General features: G+C 37.6%; 1 protein-coding gene across 2 annotated transcripts in view; it reads left to right on the top strand.

The window, feature by feature from the left end:
- grid1a (glutamate receptor, ionotropic, delta 1a) overlaps nt 1–13,636 on the top strand; it is a 259,552-nt gene extending 245,916 nt beyond the window's left edge. Inside the window, exons 13-17 of one of the 2 annotated variants that reach the window (XM_040001760.1) lie at nt 4,423–4,618; nt 6,039–6,205; nt 7,620–7,860; nt 11,577–11,718; nt 12,787–13,636. In XM_040001760.1, the coding sequence (XP_039857694.1) occupies nt 4,423–4,618; nt 6,039–6,205; nt 7,620–7,860; nt 11,577–11,718; nt 12,787–13,199 (1,159 nt within the window). In that variant the 3' untranslated portion in view covers nt 13,200–13,636. The remainder of the gene's footprint in view (nt 1–4,422; nt 4,619–6,038; nt 6,206–7,619; nt 7,861–11,576; nt 11,719–12,786) is intronic. The other variant, XM_040001761.1, reaches the window with a different exon arrangement.
- The last annotated feature ends 8,429 nt before the right edge of the window (nt 13,637–22,065 follow it).

Below are 22,065 nucleotides of genomic sequence, written 5' to 3'. Positions count from 1 at the left end.
TAACCTGATAAACGTTTGCAATAGCTGCTTACTGAGATGCAGAGGGAGAACTCAGTCTGTGTGTCATTTTCACAGATGGTATAGAAAATGTACAATGGCTCTTTAGGACAATCTCTTTTTCTCATTGATCTGGAAAAAATACAGTAGAGTGGCTTGGGAAAGAAAAGCAGTGTGTATTGTGTGGTGCAATTTTTTTTCTAGTATCAAGGAGACATCACTCCTGTGCAGGGAAAAGGTTTGGAATTCAATTCTTTCAGACGCACGTTGTAAACTCAGTTTTGTGAAAAGCTGTGGAAGAGTGTTGGAAAGAGGAACGTTAATACCTTCATTTAAAGTCCTATTATTTTGGTCAGTGTAGGAACAGCTGGGTCATTAATGTCCATACAGGAATAATCCGAGAAGACTGTGAATTAGAGCAATGCTAAGCACATGCACCGTACCCTGAAAATCCCAACATTCCTCTATTTTGGCAACATTGTGTAATGTGTACTAATACTCTGACGTACCTGAGAGAACAGGGCTGCATATCTCCAAATGTACACAACTGAAATGTGTCCCTGCTTTGTGTTTGTCACAATGGCATTGATAGCTTGTCCTCCAACATAAAACCAATATCCTAGCCTTGGAGTCAATGTGACTTGAATTTTATAAATCAGATGGAGTGAGGTTCAGTCCACCTTCCTTCATCTGAAAAACATTAAAGCTCAAGCTGTTGCTTTGATTCTTGGAAAAATCTGTTTTCTTTCACAAACAGGTTATGGATCTTGCCATACAGCCCAAAAAACTAGCAGCTTGGGCTTTTGCTGTCAGTGAGGTTGCATTACCCTGGATTTAGGTAATGCTGTGAATGTCCACATGGAAATGATCAGAGAGGACAATGACATTTAGAAAATTTCCAATAAGAGAAAAGCTAAGCACACGTGCATGTTTGCATTTGTCTCTCTCTGAGTGTGGGTGTGTGCATGATACATAAGTGTGGTTTAACAGGAGCAATAACTTAATCTTAAGTGAACATTTGCATTTTTAAACACTACACGACTCGTTCCTCCTTGTTTACAGTGTGTCAAAATAAGCCTTTACTAAACTCCTACGCCTAGGGACAAAGAGGTGATTTTTCTCACCCCCTGCTGTGATTTAAACCCTAATCTTATGTTCTTATCTTGAATTAGTTTGAGAGAGCAAAAGAAAAAGTGAGAGATTAGTTTAATAACTCGTGTCCCTTCAGATACCTTGTAGATTAATACTAATTAGATCAAGTTTTTTGGCTAAATTCTCTTGATTTTTATATTGTTTCAGTTTTCACTGCTTTGGCCAGTTACACATATGTAAAGCTAACAAATCTAAAGTCTATTAGTATCCTCTTCGATTACTGCTATGCGCATACATTATTAAGAAGAATATTCCATGCATGTGTGGGGGAAAAAGGAACGAAAGGAAAAGGTCTGTGTAATGTACTTCAGCCCTTATATTTAATGAACAGAGGGTTCACCTTTCTGCAGTTATTACCAAAATCTAAGAGTGATGCAGTGCTTTGAAGAAAAGGTGAACCAGAAAAAGTACTTAAAATGGGCCACGATTCTTAGTACATGTAGATCATATACATATTATGAATTATTTCACCTTCTTCCATTGTTTTTTCTGTGGTATCTTAAATCTGCACCTTCATAACACACTATAGGTCACAGTGTTCATGTAGTTATGAAACTAAGATGTTAGACAAAAATCTGAATATTTAACCCAGTGCATTAAAGCTCGTAGTTTAATGTGGCAGCAGAAGTTAGAGACCATGAAATATCTAATAGGTCGTTTGTTTTGCTCTCACTTGCTGTTTTCCCCTTTCCACAACCACTTCCACACCATATACGCCTCCAATTAAATGGTTGAATTAGTCCTGCAGTATCAGCTCCAGATAAGCTATTGAATTCTCCGACTTCTCAGAGAATTGGAAAAAAGACGGTTAAAGCTTCAAGGGAAAAAACATGAACGGATTTCCTTAACTTTTGTTTTTTGTAGTTATTATGAGACTTTAACAAGATATTATAACAATCTAATTTATATTAATGTTTTGTAATAATTAATAACAATGTTTTATTGCCACAACAAGTCGTGAATAACGTGCTGTCTGACTCGTAGAGCGCCCCGCTGTTGGACAAACTATGCAGTGTCAACATAACATGGTTAAAGGGTGTTTGTTCCATCTCCTCTTTAGTTTTTTATAGTCATATCAAATAGCCATCACCCCTGTCAGGCATTAATAATTGAGTTGACATATCAGCTAAATACCAATAAAGAAAATTGGCGATATGAAAACATTTAGCTTTTTAAGTTTCAGAATTAGTCCATCTTAAGATGTAAAATAAAATCTTGTGTGTGGCTTTTTTCTTATTTCCTACAATCTTGAGGCAGAAACTTCTAGATCCAATAAAAAGTAGAATGCAATTTGGAGCAGGTTCTACTGGGGATTAATGACCAGCCATTGGGATGAACCCCATAATCATTCATGAATGCAGTACCCCCAAACTGATCATCATTACTGTGAATCACACTGGACTCATTGTGCTGGCAATGCTGGAGAAAGTTGTGGTATCGCACTACAGGTGTAGCTAATTTAGTTGATAAAGGGCATGATGATTAGTGATTTGCTCCAATGTGCATTAAAAAGGAAGGCAGCAGTTTTAGGTCTACTGATTTGTTGGAGTGCATTAGGGGCAAGTTAAATCTTGAATTTTAAATAGAGGGAAAAGAGAGTCCTTCTGTAAAGGACAGAAGCCAAGAGACTTATGTGGCATAATGAATGAAAGGGGAAAAGAGTGCTGATATCAGCTTGAATTAGTGTCTGCCACATTTTTTTGATTCTGCCCTACCTGGTTGCAAACACAGGAATGCTTATATCCTATTTATATAATAATATAATAGTTAATATCTAGATTAGCGATAAAGGGACATCTAATAAATTGGAATTGTCTGTGTCACTGTTATTGTGGACAATTATAAGAATACAACATTAACAAAATAATGGAATCTTGTATCTGGTTTATCATCTGTTAGTAATGAAATATGAATTTGTTGTGACTCATGGACAAGTGTAATTTAATAGTTTTAATGTTAAGGATTTGTTCATGCATGTTTCGTGAGTTAATACCAGAAGTATTTCCTACATCGGGGATTTCTTGCATCATGCGTGTGTGGAGAAATAGTGGAGCATGATTTTACAAGCTAACATACAGTTGTAGCAACTTTGCTGGCTGCAAACATTTAAACATAATGGCATAAGCCCATCTATGTTATTTATCATCATAACACACTTTATGTGAGTAGTTTATGACAGAAAAGGTATCCTTTGAAAACTAAACATATTACCACAAGCATAGCCATCATAAAATAAAGTACAGCCCCTTTCAAGGTGTAATCTTTTTCTGTATCGGGACATACAACAAATAATCCGGTCCTAGACATGTCTTCAAATTAGTTAAATGTAACTTCAGATGAAATACAAAACATTGTGACAAATAAACGATGTCATTATTTATCTAAAAAATTAAGCCACGATTCAGAAGCAGTGTGTGAAAAACTTAAGCGCACCTTAAGAGGGCAATTAGCAGCCAATTGCTGCTAATGAAATACACTTGATTAGTTGAGCCTCACAAGTGTGGCCACCTCTATGGAGCAGAAAAAAAAGAAAAAAAAAGTTTTATAGAAGTTTTGGCAGTTTGCTGCTTGGGAGCTTTCAGCTATTGTGATGCTGTTTCCATCAAAACCAATCATTTGTGAAAGTTTATTCACAAGAGGAAAACATTCAAGACAGTTGCCACTCTTTCCAGGACTGGATATCACAAGTGTAGCGCAAATCTACAACAAAATTGATTTAAAAAAAAAAAAAAAACAGAACAAAAATGCATAATGATTCCTCCAAAACCATTACTTAAAGTTAAGGCTAGTAAAAGTCGTGTTACAAGCTACTGAATCATGTGATGTAGTGATGCATTTTGGCCTAATTTTTGTTAAATAAATAAATTGCGTTGATCAAAACAGCCCTGATCCATCGAGACATGGAGTCCACTAGACTCCTGAAGGTGTGCTGTAGTATCTGCAGCCAAGATGTTAGCAGCACATTCTTTCTATCAGTTGAGACTTGAGATCCATGGATCTGACTTCTTTGTCCAGCACATTCCACAGATGCTCGACTGGATTGAGAGCTGAGTAATCCAAGTCAGTATCTCAAACACTTTGCTGGGCTTTTACAGATATCCCCTATAGATATCCAATATCTTTGCTTTTTATCTGTTGGTGAATAAAACCTCATGTTAACGTTAAGTAACATTAATGCTAATGTTATAATGTTTCAATTATCATGACAGTTACTGTATGTTTTCTTCTTTTATCTTTAAACAAAGCAAGTAATTCACTCATGTGACCATGCAGATCATTCCAGGACCTGTCCAAGCAGGTGGACCTAGTTTATGGGACGGTGAGAGACTCGGCTGTGTACGAGTATTTTAGAGCCAAAGGCACCAACCCTCTGGAGCAGGACAGCACATATGCTGAGCTGTGGAAAGTCATCAACAAAAACAATGGCTTTGAGAACTCTGTATCCAGCCCTTCAGAGGGTATCAAGAAGGTGAGTATTTATTTTTATCTTCATGAACAAAATGTTCAATTTCAAGGGGGAAAGAGCATTTTGTCTCTAAGAAAAAAAAGATGTTCTGTAAAGGTTTGCTTTACACAGGACGATGTTTTAACAACGCCTTAGCAATCTAACAGTTCATTTCAGGTCACCCTCAAAAAGGAAATGTATGCACAGCAAAATATTGACAAGAAGCAGGCATTGAAGAGTTATTTGTCTAGCCGCAAAAAATAAATGAATTAATTAAAAACATCTGTAATGTCTTCAGCTCAATAAGGGATTGTCTTGCAATTCACTGCATTTTTTATCTCACACCACAGTGTAGGAACAAGCTGAGAATTAGTTAAAACAAATGCATGTCTGACTAACAGAAGCATGGAGGTAAAAAGTGATTCTTTTAATCTAACAAATTGCAAAGTTTTTCTAATTGTTCCCACAAACTGCCTGTGCGGCTAAATGAATAGTTTGTGCATTTTGTCATCTCGTTCTTTAACGCAAACACTAAACAATAATAATTAGATAAATTACAGTGGGTTCTGACATGTGCACTTGACACAAAACAGCTTTATTATTTGAGCTGATAATTGGATCGAGTGTAATCAGGCCAGGCAATGCAAGGATGCGTACATCACAGGAAAACTAGTCTGTTTAATTTGACGAGAGAAAGCAATTTTAGTCTGTTACTGATTTACTGCATTGCTCTTCATTCTTAAACAAAATACTGCAGTTTTTATATATGTGTATATATATAAATATATAACCATAGTTTGATTGGAATGTGTGTATGCATAACCCAGTGGCTCTTTGTGTTGTTCATCTTAATTTATTACAGGGACAGTCTTTCTCTGGAAGATGTAGGATGTAGGACACCGCAGGAGGGAAAAGTCAGGACTGTGTACAAAACAATGAATACATAAATAAAAATCCATACAGATTCAGCTGTGGCTCTTCTACATTTTCTACACAGTGATTTTCAAACTCCAGCTTATGATTGGGTGTCTCAAAATGTGTTATTAGGTGAAGATTGCAAATCCAGAAAAAAATAATAAGGAATATTTGTTTTTTTCATAATGTTTTCAGTGTTTAGTGTGAGTGGGCAAATTTGCGGTAATTTCTATGCAAATATTTAGCTCCAGTGTTCGGACTGCTCATTGCTTTGTCTGAGTAAAATATCCTCCCGTGCGCTTCTCCGGTAAAATAGTCTACTCTTAACCTTAAAAGAAGCGTAATGCAAATTGCATTTACACTGTATCTAATCAGTTTTTGTTTGTTTATACAAAGCATTCTCGATCGCTGATGATTAAAGAACATGTTTTTAAGAGTCATTTAAGATTTCTCCACTAAGCAGTTAAGCATGTCTTTATGTAATTACCACGTGCGTCTCTTTTTGTGTTTGTGATGGAAACTTTTGCAGGCGAAGCGAGAGTCATATGCCTTTCTGTGGGACATGGCAGTGGTAGAGTATGCTGCCCTGACAGACGATGACTGCACGTTAACTATAGCAGGAAACAGCATGAGCACCAGAGGCTATGGCATGGCCCTGCAGCACGGCAGTCCTTACAGAGACATTTTCTCACAGAAGTATGTATACGATGCATTTTTACAGCAGAGAAGCCAATGATGCAATAATGCTGTAACATCTAACGTGTTCAGTACCTTAAAACTTTATTTTTATTGGTCTGGGCATCAGTTCTTTTGGTTATGGTAGAGGTTTATTCATAATATACTCATCTTCATTTAAGGGATTATTCTAAATAGATGATCAAACTAATTGTGCATATTTCTTACTTTATCATAACATGTTATTTAGAGGTAAAACAAAAGGAAATCACACACTTGTTTCATTAATGATTTCTTTGTTCATAGGAAAACCAATACAAAAGTTATTTGAACACAACTATGGCAAGTGTAGCAGAGCAAGGTTGAATTTCAAAGTTGGTCTCTATACTGTTGGCCTCTATCTGAAGCATATTTTTACTATTTGTCTGTTGCATTTGGCTCAAGGACAGACAAGTAATTTCATGTCTTAAAATTTGAAAGCAGGGCAGGAAAGTTTCTCCCCAGGAATAAACACGCTCCCGACTTCCATGGCACTCTCTGTTTGTCTATGAAAATTGATATTTAATTAGATGTGAAAACATGAACTCTCGACAAGCACCAACTCAAAAAGAAAGACTGATTAATCTGCCACAAACAGTGCTTCAGTGAAAGATGTTTGATCACTTTCAGAAAGAGAAATGGGAATATTTGAACATAGGGTGAGGCTGAGACACTTCATGAGTATAAAAGTATATAAATAACTCTGGCAGTATATCTGCTTATGCCTTTTTGCAATGAATGAATGTGTAGGCTTCTGCAAAATGCATAAATGTCAGTCACTGTTGAACAGTTTGAGTAATGACTGTGCAAAAAGTTAACTGTTCCAGTGGGACACCCTAACTGCTTCGCCTGTGTTTGCGATCAGCCATCATCATTCTCCCCAGCATACATCTATTCCTTACCCTGTAATTTGTGCACTAACTAATGGGCCGACTCTCGTATTTGATCATCTTTGTTTCTGTGCTTATACAGTTTGATATGATACTGATTACTCCTAAGCTCTGATTTTCTTTGCTTCGTTTTTATAGAACCGAACTTTTGATTCTTGATTACAATCAGTGTCACATCTTGCGCTCTGTAAACTAAGAACTGCAGTGTTTAATAGCTTTACCCTCTATGGGATTTTAATGAGGTTACAATGAAATGCTAATACATGCAATACATTAACCATGTTTTGTTTTATGTTATTTACTCTCGTTTCGTGAGCTACACAATATCGTTGAATTATTGTTACATGATAATATTGTGGTGAAAATTCTCTGCTCTTCTGCCTTTATCATTCCGTTACCTAGGACTCAATCGGAATCAGTGTTAGCAAAGGATTTGTCTTGTGGTTATTACATGAAGATTTCCACCTACTGTGTTGAAAGAACTACTTAGTCTTTTCTCTGAGCAGGATTTTGGAGCTTCAAGAAAAGGGGGATCTTGACATCTTGAAGCAGAAGTGGTGGCCAAAGAAAGGTCGTTGTGACCTGCAGAGCCACGCAGAAGCCCAGCCGGAGGGACGGGCGCTGCGTCTCCACAGCTTTGCCGGCGTCTTCTGCATCCTTGCCGCAGGGTTGCTACTGGCCCTCCTAGTAGCTGCACTGGAGACGTGGTGGAACAGCAACCACTGCCGACGAGAGCAGCCCAAAGAGGTGACCACTGACAACTCGTCGGGCCAGGGCCCAGGCCCGGGCCTTCTAACCCAGAACCTGGCCATGGTGGCCACCACGGGTCCCCCTGCCCCACCAAGGCCCCGGTCGAGACCCAGACCCCCGGGCCCCCCGGTCCTGCCCAGAGATGCCACTGCCACACTCTACTTTATGGATCCAGCAGGCGCTGACACCAGCCCCGATTTAGTAGAGCTGCAGTACACCCAGTTATAATAGGTGTGCCCCTGATGATAGTCCAGACATCATGTGATCAATCTACTCATTCCTTCTCATGTTGGGAGAGAGGTTGGGGTGCTTTGTAAGGGACTTCTCTGAGGCTTCTCTCTCATGCTGACACAAAGAATCCTTAATTGCCAAAAAAAATAAAAAATCCGTCACCGGTGCTCACATGAGAGACCCGCAGTGAAAAGATAACATGCAAATTTAATACCACATACCGAAATTGTACTTCTGAGTCGATAAGTGCTTCAGTTGTACAATAGCTCTCTTTAGCTAATCCATTCAAGTCTTAATGCTTTAGAGCTCAGACTTTATCTTGCTGCTGTCGACTGGGCAGCCCCTCTGCATGAGGCGTCCAGACAACTAAGGCTTGACATGGATCCCTAAACTAAAGTGTGAGCAAATGCAGATAGTAAAGAATCTGAGCCTTGACCTGCCTGTTTGACTTGACAGTCCAACAATACTGGATGAGAATACCCATTTAAGACCCAGTCCTGCCCTGGAAAACACACAGTAAATCAAACTCCATCCAAGCTGCTTTTTGGTGCATATGAGAGTTTGAGTTACTGCTGATGATTTCTATTTCACAGTCTTTGTGAGTACAGCAGTAGCTGCTCTCTTAATAACCACATATTGCTGTCATGTGAGATTCATTACACAAACATCGCTGCCATTATTTAAAAAGACAAGATGTGCTAACTCTAATCGTGGTTGTGTGCTTTATTGCTGTTGATATGTTGGAAAGATGTTTCCACCCAAAATCTTTTGACTGTAAAACACACACGCTCTGTAGTCTTGAAATGTGATTGTGTGGAAATTTAAGGCAGAAAGAAAGAAGCACATAAAGATGCTGGGCAGCATCTCCGATGTATAGGGAGCAGCAAATAAAGAATCGTAGCAGTTCAAGGAGATTTCTAGAGGCTTGTATTTCCTACTCCAATTGCGCATGAGGGCAAATGCAACAGTTTACAACTCATTCAAAACCTGTTACATGTATGCAGGTAACAGTGAGGTGGGAAAGGTGCAGACAAATTATTTTAATAAATTTACTATTCTGTAACACAGTTTAAACTGAAACAAACAGGAAGACAAATTAAAGAAACAAGAACTGCTGACTATAATAAAAAGTAAAATGTACTCTCACAACTGGTACAGTCCAGGAAAACAAACAAACAAACCAAAAAAATGGCCATAAAATGAGCTAGAAATGAGCTAGCATTTTATGACAGTAGAGTATGATATCATGAACACAGGATTGGCTACAGCAGTAATGAACAGCAGGACGCAAAGAACAAAATCTTATCTATAGGACCCAAACTGCTTCTTAAGATAAGTGACAGCATGTCTCACAGCTCCCTTCTAGACTGCGAAAAGCATGTAGTTTTTCTTGGTTTCACATGGATTCAATGATGGCAGGTTTTCATGGCAGAACAAAAAAGTAACTAATAAGTACCCAAATGGTGAAGTAGTTGATCCAAACCAAACACAGTGAGGATTTTTGTGTTTGCGCTTCACAAATATTAGTTTTGCCGTTTTTAGAACATAATTGGATTGTCTTTCGAGTTTTAAAATCTTTCCAAGATTTAACATTATGTCGAGTTGTATAATTCACTTAAACTTTCTGGTATTTGTTAGATTAAACTACTAAAACAAATATGATGTTTACCTTGAGATGTGGTTAAAAAAATCCGCTCAGCAGTCATGAAATCAAGCTGACCACTGCACAAACTTTAATTGCCTTTCATGCCTACAGGGAGTGATTAAAATTCAAAAGACTTGGGTGGACTATTACTTTATATTCTAAATTGTTTTAAGCAGTGCTCTGTGGCCCCATGACAGCATTAGAATACAATATGTGGGCATTATGACAGCCATTTAAAGCAAAACTCTGCTGCAAGCCTGAACACACCGGCCAATTAGTTTGACATTATGGAAATACACTTAATTGCTTAGTTGTCAATAATTACAGAAACGTGATGGCACAACAATTTTCCTTTAAAAAAAGGAAAAATTCCTTTCTTTTAGAACACAGGTTAGCTGCAGAAAAAACAGCGAGTCTTGGCTTACTCTCATTTCTGCTCATATGTGCAAAATCACATTTGGATTCATCAAACATTTGCACCAGGTACTGTGCATATGTCAGTGAATCAGAGTCAGTCTAAAGCCACAGGGTCATGCTCACTACATGCACTCTGCATACTGCCGCACACCAGTTTCTTCATGTAGGGAAACATAGTTAACATCGAGGTGAACAATGGAGAATGGGATGTAGTTGTTTTAAGAAAAAGCGTCACCGCTAAGGCAAAAGTCTAATAATAATTAAATACTGAATTAATACATGAAATTCAAAAAATCTTCTAGCCATGCAGTTTTCAATACTAAATTACTGACCAAATAGATCAAACAAGTCTTGTTTATTTCAGTCACACGATGCCAAATTATATTCTTTAACATCATCTTGGATATGGCATCTATATTAAAAAGAATCTGGTCTGTACTACAAAGCAAGTTTAGAGGTTTAGCAACATAACAGAGGTTTTAACCTGGGTTTTTATTGTTATAAAGGCCATTTACTTCTTACTTGGCAAATTACGTAGCACACCTAACCTGCTGAATAACAGGATATATTCATAATAAGTTCACCACCTACTCATCAATCACTTCTCTAAAAAATAGTGTGTCCATTCCTGGGAAAGTTGGACCTCAGTGTGCAGGCAGTAAAAAAAAAACCAAGTTTAGTAATTTCTGGTTTTATATAAAACTTGCATAGCAACACTTACGATTTTGAGCTGTTTTTGTTATATAATTTTTTTTACTTGCTCTTAGACCCTTTAATGACAGGGGGGCTGTAGCTTCAAATAATAGGGCTTTACTTACCGTTTTATTCACATAAAAAAAAACCCTGAAATAATAGAATATGCAGTTGTAGTTATATGTTTGCCAGGCTTTTCTCAACCCTTGTCTTAATAATAGAGGTGTGAGCCTGATAAGTTTATTAATTTACACAGTCGGCATCTATGTCACATTTTTCCAGTCTGACAAAAATCTTTTGAGCACACAAATATCCATACAAACACACCCTGCTGCTTACAGCAGCTGCGCTCATTTAAGCCAGAATTATATGTTTAACCACTTTGTATTTTTCTAAAATTGTAGTTTGATTGCCATAAAAATAATACTAAAAATGATAATAATTATTATTATCATAAAATTGTTATTACAGTGTTGCCTTACGATACAAAATTAAAAACAAGGTCAATTATAAAAACACAATTTATGCATTTCACCTGTTTATGTTTCTAATTACCAACACTGACACCTGTCTCATCTAATTTTCAGAAAATATATCAATAAGAGTATTTCCACAAATTGTCAAACTATTCCTTTTATTAGCCAAGTAGTACTTTATTACAATTATATGTCAATGTCCGGATTCACGGGGATCATTTTGGTTATGTATCGTTGTCTATGGTCTCCAGCAGGTGACTAAGGATTACGCTCTGCAAAGGGTTTCTGGATCATTGACATATAATGACATAACAAGCTCCTTACCAGAAGGGAGGCGGGACATTTGGACTGACAGAGAGACAGACTGGGAGGAGGCCGTGGCTCTTGACACAGGTCAGGAGAGGCCTGACACACTGTACTGGATGGTCATTGGCTGTGACAGGGCGAAAGGGCGGGGCATGGGGCCCGACAGGGGTAGATTGTAGTTGCTTCATCCGTCATATCACCCCCATGGTCTCTCCTGCTATTTGCCTGTCTAGTTTTGTCTGTCATCAGTCTGCCTCAACTTAAATGGGTGCATGATTATAGAATAACATTCGAAAGCAAGCATGAAAACCTTTTTTAGAAAATGTGTGTCTGATAAACAGTTATGTGCTTATTTGGCTTCTCTCTCCCCAGTCCCATATGTATGTTCCCCCTCTAAAAAAAAGGAATAATTGAAAAGATTCTTCAGAGTAATGTGGCTTACTTCAATTAACTGACATTACCTAATTTGTCTCCATTTACACTTTAGTGTCTCACATAGTTTGTGCGTCCATTAGAGCCTGTCTTGTTAACAGCTGATTTTTTTCATGCCAGAGTCACCTCCTGCAGATGTGTGGTCACGTAATTGTGCAAAAAATTTAAACACTTCTGCATGAAGTGACAATTTCCTTTAAGTCCGTGTCAGTGAAGTGGAGGCGTTACCTTTTATGACACCATATTTAAGATATACTATTTGAAGGTAATGTCTTTCAAGATGTCAGCTGCTTAAAAATTTGAGTACATTTTTAATTCATGCTCTGGTTTCTTGAATGACGCTGAAATAAGCCAGTGTGTCATTTCAGCATCCTTCAGAGTCATATAAACATTATTAGATGTGTGTTAGGCTTGTGTAATTGATGATAGAATAGACTACATTGCATGTATTGAAGATTACTAACTATAAAGCTTATGATGAAAGAACTATTATAACCTGTCTTTCTCTGTCTTCTTTCACTCTCTGTTCTCTTCTCATTTCTTCTTTTAATCTTTTAACCCCTTTTCACTTTGCATTCATTTTCACTTGTTTTTTATCTCACTCCTCTTTGATTACATTCATGCTCTCCATTCCATTAAAACCTCTCTCCACTGTCTTTTCTACTGCCTTCTTTTATTCTATGCACGCTCTTTGGCTCTGCCTTCCTTTCAATCTATTTTTAGGACAAAGAAGTGAACCTGGAACAGGTCCACCAACGTTTGAACAGCCTCCTGGACGAGGACTTAGCCCACAAGCAGCTGCCAGGTCAGTCTATAGAGATCTCTGCCCTGGACATTGGCAGCATGCAACCCAGCCAGTCTCTGGAGGCTTTGTCTGTTCGGGATTACCCAGCCCATCGCGGACCACCGCCACTCTCTGTGACCACCTTCCTCCAGGAGGGTCATGGGGCAGGAAGGACACTGGGCGCGTCCGCTGGCAGGACCTTGCCCCTGCCCCTGAGCAGTGCCACCATGCCCTCTATTCGCTGCAAACACAGGGCACCCAACGGAGGGCTCTTCCGGCAGAGCCCAGTCAAGACACCCATGCCAATGTCCTACCAACCAGTGCCAGGAGGACCCATCCCAGAAGCCAGTGAGGCCAGCCACGGGACATCCATTTAAGCAAGCCGAACATTCACAGACACTCGAGCTCAAACAGAATAGCGAAGAGCTAAACAGAGTGCCGGCCGTGTGACGAGCTATAAATAAAATGCTAAAAAAAGGATTTTTACTACCAATGAGACAACACACGAAAAGACACAAAGACTTTAATGTACATATTTGTAAGTACAAAGCGAGAGAAGCAACATTAAAAAGTGTATTTTGAATATTCTCAACAGTTGAGTTTAAAAAACAAAAAAGTATTAAAAAATGACTGAATGGCTTTGTAAATTTTGTTCTAAATGAATAAAGGTGACAATTCTTTGTGGTTGTTTTCTAAGTGCCAAGTTCAAAGATGTTTTCTTTCAGATCATTAACTGAATGTACTGTGAGAATTCATGACAGACATTTCACACTTAAAACACAATGGAAGAACTGATTTGTTTCATATGAAAAAAATAAAAAAGTATAATACAAAAACATCCAGATTTGCGTTTGAATATATTATTGGAATACCATTGTCACATTGTCTGTATGTTTAAGTGATCACTGACAGAATTGTGCTTAATGGAAAAAATACTGAAGAACTAGAAACAATAAATTAGTTTTTAGATCAATATTATTATTATTATTTTACTGGATTTTTCCATAAAATAGACTGGATTTAAGAAAAACTATCTGCAGTAATTTATACTTGACGGGATAGTGTTCACCCTTTTTTGTGTGTATGTAGAAAGACAGTCAAGTCAGATACCGGGTTAAAGACGTGTAGACGTGCAAGTACAAGCTAAAGTGTCTTAAATAGTAAACCTTGTGTGATATTTGCTCAATCGATGTGTAGAAGTTGCGCCTGCGGTCTACCTGAACAAATAGCGTTGAGTTCAACCAGTATGCGGCGATAAGGCTAAAAGAGAAAACGTAAATATTATATTGGCAGCCTTGTGAATCTTTCATTTTCCAGGCATAATCTTATTCCCATAACATGGAATTGAAATAAGCAGCAACAGATAAACTTGGTAAATTCTGACTTTTTTGCCAGTTTCAAGAACTACCCGCATATACAGATGTAATGTAAAAGTTGTATTTTCATAATAAAAAACAATTACTAAACTTTGCAATTCCCCAAGTGCACAAAGTTACAGGATACCTTACAAAAGTGGGTCCAGCAGACTCCTTCATAATGTCCTCCTGATTTCCATACACCTGTGGTCCTCAGGGGTCAAAAATGTTCCCACTTCATTTGACTGTTTTTTAAAGTATAAATTGTCAATCAATTCAGTGTTACATCTTAGTTTTACTTAAGACCAACACATTAACACAAAATTTACCCTACATTATACATTTTAGGGCCACCAGGCCTTGTTTACATAAAGTACACTCAGTTTTTGAGCAAAAATAAAACGAGACAATAAAATATTTAATTGTTTAGATAATTTTGACTTTTTGTCTAACTACAGAGTGCTGTATGTTGAACTTTAGTAAGAAAGGGTTTTTTTTTTAAGCCCCTCAGGGGTCAAAAATGTCCCCATCTGGTTTGATTGACACTTAATTAATATGAAGTGGATTTTTCCCCCACTTTTAATTAAAACTTAATTCAAACATTTTGACACTATTTCTTTATTCCATTTTAAATTTAAGTCTGATAAAACCTAATTTAAATGAACTTTTCCTTTGTCTTGGGGTAAAAAAAATAAATTAAATCATCAGTTATTGTGATTATTGTTTCACAACCAGAGTTGGTTGCTTTAACAGTAAACAAGTTGTTACAGGTAATTGTTTTCTTTTGGAAACCTTCTGCAATGTTAGGGACAACTCGCGTGTCCTGACTGCAGGCCAGACGGTTTGCCATCATACACTAGCATGTTCCATGTACAGCTGGACCTGGCATCACATACTGCTCATGTTTTTATCTCATAGTTCCCCGGTTGGGATGTTCTGTTGGAATGGACAGAGTCCTCTGAAGGGGACTAGGCGCTCACACACAGTCACATCAGTACCAGGATCTTACATCACAGCAGGAGAAACACCCACTTGTTCCAAACTCCTCAAATGGGAGCACGCTTGTGTCATGAACAACGATCATCTATTGTGTCTTTATCAAGAAATTATATCCTTTTTGCGATTCAGCATGAAAACTTCTCTACCAGACTCAGGATGTCATAAACTGGCCGTAGCAACTTTACTGGATGCACGGCAGTAAGAATCAACACACCCACATATGCCTACAGCTGCATTCGATCCATTTTTCTTCCTCTCTTGTTGCCCCTCCTTGTTTGTCATTGCGTTGGCTGTAGAGCAGGCCATCTACTAATTGGATGGTTGTTGGTTCAATCTCTGTGTGCTCTAGTCTGGAGTTCTTACCAAGGTGTCCTTGGGCAACTTACTGAACCCCAACTTGGTCTCTGATGCATCCATTGGCATTTGAACGTTAAAAAGCAGAATACAAGCAGAATACATGGTGTATAATGCTTTCAGTACTTGAGTAGAAAAGCAACTAAAGGAGTATGGGACCTGGCATATGTGCTTGCACCGTGATAGATTGTCTTTCTCTGTGGCACATGAGAGAGTCATGCATTGTCTGTCACTGGGAAGGATAGAAGACCAGATCAATGTTTCCTCACATTACTGCAAATATTCCTCTGTCTCAGCTGACTCCTCTTTCTTGCTTGATTCTTTGTCTTCATCATAATTGAAATGGAAGATGTGTAGTCCTCTGACACATCTTCTATTTCAGTTTCACATTCTGAAATAAACTTCAAGAAGCCCAGTCACTTTCTTTCCAAGCTCCTCAGACTACCATGTCCTGGATGCCTGAGAACCTACTTGAACATTGTTCAGATTCTTCATCACTTTCCTTCACTTCATAGCCTTCTTCCACTTCTGCAGGTGGGTGATGTGCTTTTTCAGAGAAAGGGTAGCATGTGATCTAAATATTGACAATATTTTCTCTATCTTCTAACCCTGGATCTTCCTGAACATTGATTCTTCCTTCTGATTATACTAGATGACAATATATGCATTGTTCTACTGGTCATTGCTTTGCACAACATGGTAAAAAAAAAAGTATGCTCACAAGCCTCCAGTGCAATGGAGGTTTGTGAGAATACTTTTTGTGTATGTATTATTGTAGGGTCTACCTTACCTTGATGCAACTGTTGTTGTGATTTGGCGCTGTATAAATAAAATTTAATTGAATATAGAGCACCTGCCTCCTCATTGTGCTGCCTGCTGTTGTTGTTGTGGTTGTTATGACCATTGCTTGACCCCACACATCAGTGATACAAGATCAAAGATGTTTGAAAGCAGTATGGTGTGAAAATATGGGCCTTTGCAACACTTATTCCAATCATGCATAGCATAGTAATGAATAACTTGTGTTATTTTCAGACCATTTGATGAATAAAGAACACATTTTTGATAGCAAAAGATTTCTTTAGAGGACAAAAATGACCCAAGGGCAACACAAGGGTAAAACAAATGTCAGGTACTTGCAGCATTTTCAAGCATGCTTATAACTTTACCTGATAACAGAATAACCTTATGTCTTTTCCATTCAACTCCATGATTTTCCCTGTAGCTGCTTTGATCCTTTCAATGCTCATATCAAGGCTGCCGGCTCGTGGATGGCTATGACCTCTGGATAGCTTTGGACACTTTGCCTTTATTACCTTCTTTATAATGACCATGTTCAGCTGGGTGACAGTGATTTAAGTGTCTGATTAGGTTTGATGTTACAAATGTTTTTCTAGTTGTTCCCCCCGAGTTTACTTTGGCAAACTGTGTCTTACTCACTCACAGTGAAGCTCACTAATGACCACGGCCACATGCTCATAGCCTGTGGCTGGGAGTGCGGTGACTCTTTTTCAAATACAGCTTATTGCTGATATCTATTATAGTATATAAGAGTGGTGATCCCTGTTCTAATCTTGCAGACTCATAAAGGACCTTCCAGCAAGTCTGTTGTTTCGACCTCAAGCATCAATTTCCACTAAACCAAACAAACCAGGCTTTTATAAGAACAAACTGGGTGAAAATAGTCTTCTAAAAAAAAGCAATATGACATTTCTTGTTTGAATTTTGAATTAATCATTTCCTAGGAGTCTGTTAGAGACAGAGATTATAATCATACTGGTGTACAACCACACATGCAACACACCAACCAGTGCACCAATTTGGCCCCAAACACCCTACTTAACACCGATATTTTAGTCAGGTTGTAATTATTTTTCATTTTTAAGTGCTATGATGATAATAATTGAACCACACTCATGGCATGATGAGGGGATTGTAGACCCTTGTCTGCCCTCTAAAGCACACAGTCACCTTCTACTTTTCTAGTTAAGGCAGAACAAAACAAATGAAACTTCTTTGAGGAGTCACTACTGCAAAAGCAAGGACATGAACCCTCACTTCAAGCACCCCCCCTGCTGTGTTGACTGTTGTGTCAGCTGGCCTGATTTCTTTTTTTTTCCATGGAGGAGGAGTGCTTGTCCAAGATTTCTATCCAAGGTGGCCCTACTTCAGTGCACTGTGACCCTAATGATAAAAACTTCAAAAAGGAAGTGAGGACTTTAAAATTGCTTCCCTCAAGTTTGAGAGCCACTTGCACTTCAGCATACTTGAACCAGGAGATCTGTCTGTGCTTATATATGTGTGTTGAGATTGTTGATTTGCCCTCATCACCTTTCCTGTCCAGTAATCGTGCCTGCCAGTCTCGTATGCGGTGTTGAGCAGAGCGTCAAAGTGTCTATGGCGGTGCTCAAAGGAACTACTGACCTTGTTCTGAGAGCTGGGCCGGGTCCTGTCACAGACATACTTCCCATTTTTGCCTAACACAAACAGTCCACTGGGACAACTTCATGTCATGACTCATCTTATGACATGACCCTTTTCACCTCCACATCTGATACAGCACATGCAGAAGCTCTTTCTCGCTTTTGGACAAAAATCTAATTCTCCAGGGGAGCTACTGAGATTATTTTCACCACAAGAGATTACTCATACTTTTATCTTGAAGACAAGTCCAAATTTTAAACATTCCACAAGGCATAGTGAATTAAATGAATATGCATATAAGGAAAAGATCTTAATGAGAAATATAGATAATGTACCATGTGTTAATGAAAGTCACAAAAGGGATGAGTTTTACATGCAAAACCAATATCTCCATCAGTTTTTCACAAAGCACACCATCGCATGAACAGGGACTTTGTAATTAAACAATTTTGCCATACATGACTCGCATGAACAGTCTGTATAATTAGCTCGTGTGGGCAGTGTAGGCAATCTGCTGTAAAATAACGTCTATTCTCCCTTCGGGAAGATCACTGACCGTCTGTCCAAACTGCCTCTGCAGCCTTATTATCCATTCATTGAGCCATCACACCTCAAACTGCATGCAGGGCTTTCGCCTTCTTGTCCAGAGGAAAGCTGTTTGTCTTTTTGCCCTCTAAACTTTTAATTTTGATAAGTGATTTGTTTCTACACTTGCCATAAAAATATATTTTTAGCTACTGAGTGATGTAAACCTTTTTATGTTGTCATTAGAAACAATTTTGCTGTCTAAATAGTTTTACCTGTTGTTAGTCAGCAGAGCAAAGTATTTCTTTTGGTGATGTATACTTTGAAGGCCCATGATTGTACTACAAAGCTTGCAAAATGCAACACAACAGTTCTCACCTTCAAACTTCCAGCACTGTAATGTATTCAAAAGTTTTAGGGTTGATTATTTTTCCCTATAATAATCCTGCTTTTTAATAGCCAACTATGTCTAAAATGTATACGCTTTTGAAATTTAGGGGATAATTTGCAATGGTCTTCCAATTTTTTCAACTCTTTTTCTGTTGGCAGTCTCAAGATTATTGTGCACAGTACTGTAGGTTACCCTTAAGGTAATCATTTAATGTAAGTTTAAGTAATATTCAATAACAGCAGCTGTACAAGGTTAAATTTGTTTAACGAGGGACAAAAAAATATGCAGAAAACTCTGAAGATCAGAAGTTCAGGCCTCAGGCAATTTAAACTGCAATAATTTAGCATGCATTACATTTCATAAAACACTAGCTTTTCCGATAAAGGCTTATTTTGCAAACAAACACAATAAATGCAGTAAATGTTTCTATATATACAAAGAGTGTCTGGTGCTTTCAACCTTTAGAAAATCCTTTTCATCAAAACTGTCTTGATACAATACTGGAACTATTTACAGGACACAACTTCTGATGACCTTCAGATTTAGTCAATTTAAAATTCAATCCAGGTTTAGTGATAAGTAAGGAAACTCAAATGGCTCTTTCTAAACCACTAAATAATAATGTTCGCTTTCCATTTTTCCCACAATGACAGCATGTGGATGTTAAGCAAGTTTCTATGCTGGATGAAAAGTCAGAGTACCACCAAGCAAGTCACTCTGAGTCTAATAATATTAAAGTTGTTTAGTTAATATTCCAGGTATTTCACACACCACCAGAAATATTGTGCGTCTTATAGTTAGAGAACAAAAAGCGTGTGGCTTTATCCCCCTCTGCACCAAATTTCACGGTAAGCCATCTAAAGACTGCTGGGCTAAGATATTTCCATCTGGACCAATGTAGGGAGCCCAATGACTGACAGAGCGCCATAGTCTCAGTGGAGCCAGAGGGAGGTGAACCAACCGACTACACAGCTGCCCTCATGAGTAAATTAGTCAACCATTTCCTAAAGAAGACAAAAACAAATGTGCAGTGTGATGATGGAGAAGCACATAATAGTGCCTTATTGTACACCAAGGTGGGAGGAATGAGCTTTTACACTTTCTACTTGTGGGACTCAGAAGCCTAAACCAACTGCTTTAAACAAGGGCAAAATGAAAATGGCACTTCATTCTTGGCATTATAATGAGAAACATTACTGCTTATAAAATTTTGAATTTTTCATGAAGCAAAAAGGGCCTCTCCTGTCAGAGTGCAGATTATACACAATATTATTTAATATTGGGAAAGTGCCTTACTATTAAATTATGTATTATTCACTCCTATTAAGGTATTTGGTGGCCCACGTACAGTAGATGCTTCTAGATCCAACTACTTGCATATAAAACATCCAAAAGTTTAAAAACAAATTCTGCACATTAGTGTTGTGAAACAATCTGAAAATGGCTTTTTCAAATTTAAGGAAATTAAATAATATACTTTATTTATTGAAGGATTTGAAAACTTTAAATATCTGTGAGGATCCAAAATATGTGAACCTCTAGGATTATTGGTGAATTAAAATCAAGTGTTTTCAGTGAATAGAGAAGCATTCACACGTGAGCAGCAAGCCCACCTTTACTTCAAGAATCAAAGTCTGATCTCACAACACATGCCTACACGTGTGTTATGGGACAAAGAAATAAGATTTGTTCAGATTTCTTGTCTTCAAAAGAAGTGGTTTTGATTCTTATCAGACTGGAAAATGTTACAGAAAAGGTTGAACTCCACCAATCACCAGTTAGACAGACCAAGAAGAAATGACAGAAATTCAAAACCATTGCTATCCTCCTCTCCAGAAAAGGTCAATAAAGATCACTCCAAGAACAAGGTGTGTAATAACTTGACATGTGAAAGAGGATCCCAGGGCAACTTCTGAAAAACTAAAAGGCATCTCTTCTTTTGAATGTTCATGTTCATTAGTCCACAGTCAACACAATACTGAACAACAATGGTGTGTGTTTGCTACAAAAAGAAAGTATTGCATTTAATTACTATTATCAAGTCCCCTGAAAAGAAGAACCTTTATCCTCCTAAAGCACAGTCTGTGTGATAAAAACTTATTCCTCTCTACTGGTGTCGAAAAACAATAAAAGCTAACTAAAAAAAATAAATAAATTACCTAATATTTACAAGTAAATTGAGGTTTGATTCGATTCGATTGTCAGTGCTGAATAAACAGAAAAAACTAATCATATTTTGTTTCAAATGTTAAATTCTGATTGCCGCAGAGAAATGCTCAAGCATCATTTTTGACATTAACCAAGTCCACTGTGAGAAAAGTACAAAATGAATAGGGATAAAGCTCTAACTATAGTTTCAGTTGTTACCATGGCATATAGCATCCAATAAAAAAAGTCTAATGATTCTTTTTAGTTCTTTTTTTAACGAAAATAGGTGCTGTTGTTCTTTATACAGCAATATATAACAATATATTTTGGTTTTGTACTGTTAACTCAGAAAAATGAAGGAAACTTAAACTTAATGAAATTGTGAATGATGTTTATTTTTGTTTTATGAGACATAAAGAAAAAGCCAAATGAGCTGTTACAAAATAATCTTCAAATGGGTTAGGGTTAGGCCTAGTGTCAAACAATCCCGTAACTACATGTTCAATATCAGAAGCAAAGCTTACATCTGGCAGAGGTCTTGTAACTCAGCCTGTTCACGTTAACGCTACACTTTGTTAAACTCTAATGCTTGTCAAAATTTAAAAATGCATGTCTGGTACATATAACCTTACATAACCTTTCGTTAAAACTTCAGACCATTCTGTTACATTGTAATCACCCATTGTTAATAATGTTTTGCTATGAGTGGGAGTGTTTTTCCCCTCTTACAAACACACACTCTTAAACTGTGATGAGCATTTTATATCTCTGCCTGGATCTTGTCTGTGAGTGCAACTGCAGGATCTCAGTGAGGTGTTAAATAATACTTTAGACATTCCAGCTCTAAAATCGTTTGATATATTTTACATCTGCTGCTATATAATGCTTAATTAAATACTTCTAAATTTCTTAAGGCGTTGAAATTTGGGTGATCATTTGTAAAAGTATTTCTGTTTTTATGTTTGCAGGCTAAAGATTACTGTGGACAGTACTGTCAGTTGCCCTTAATGTGATTATTTGAT

Source organism: Simochromis diagramma, unplaced genomic scaffold, assembly GCF_900408965.1.
Source record: "Simochromis diagramma unplaced genomic scaffold, fSimDia1.1 OVJJ01000421.1, whole genome shotgun sequence".
Classification (NCBI taxonomy): domain Eukaryota; kingdom Metazoa; phylum Chordata; class Actinopteri; order Cichliformes; family Cichlidae; genus Simochromis; species Simochromis diagramma.
Note: the sequence above shows the minus strand (reverse complement) of the source record. Positions and strands in the feature narration are given on the sequence as shown.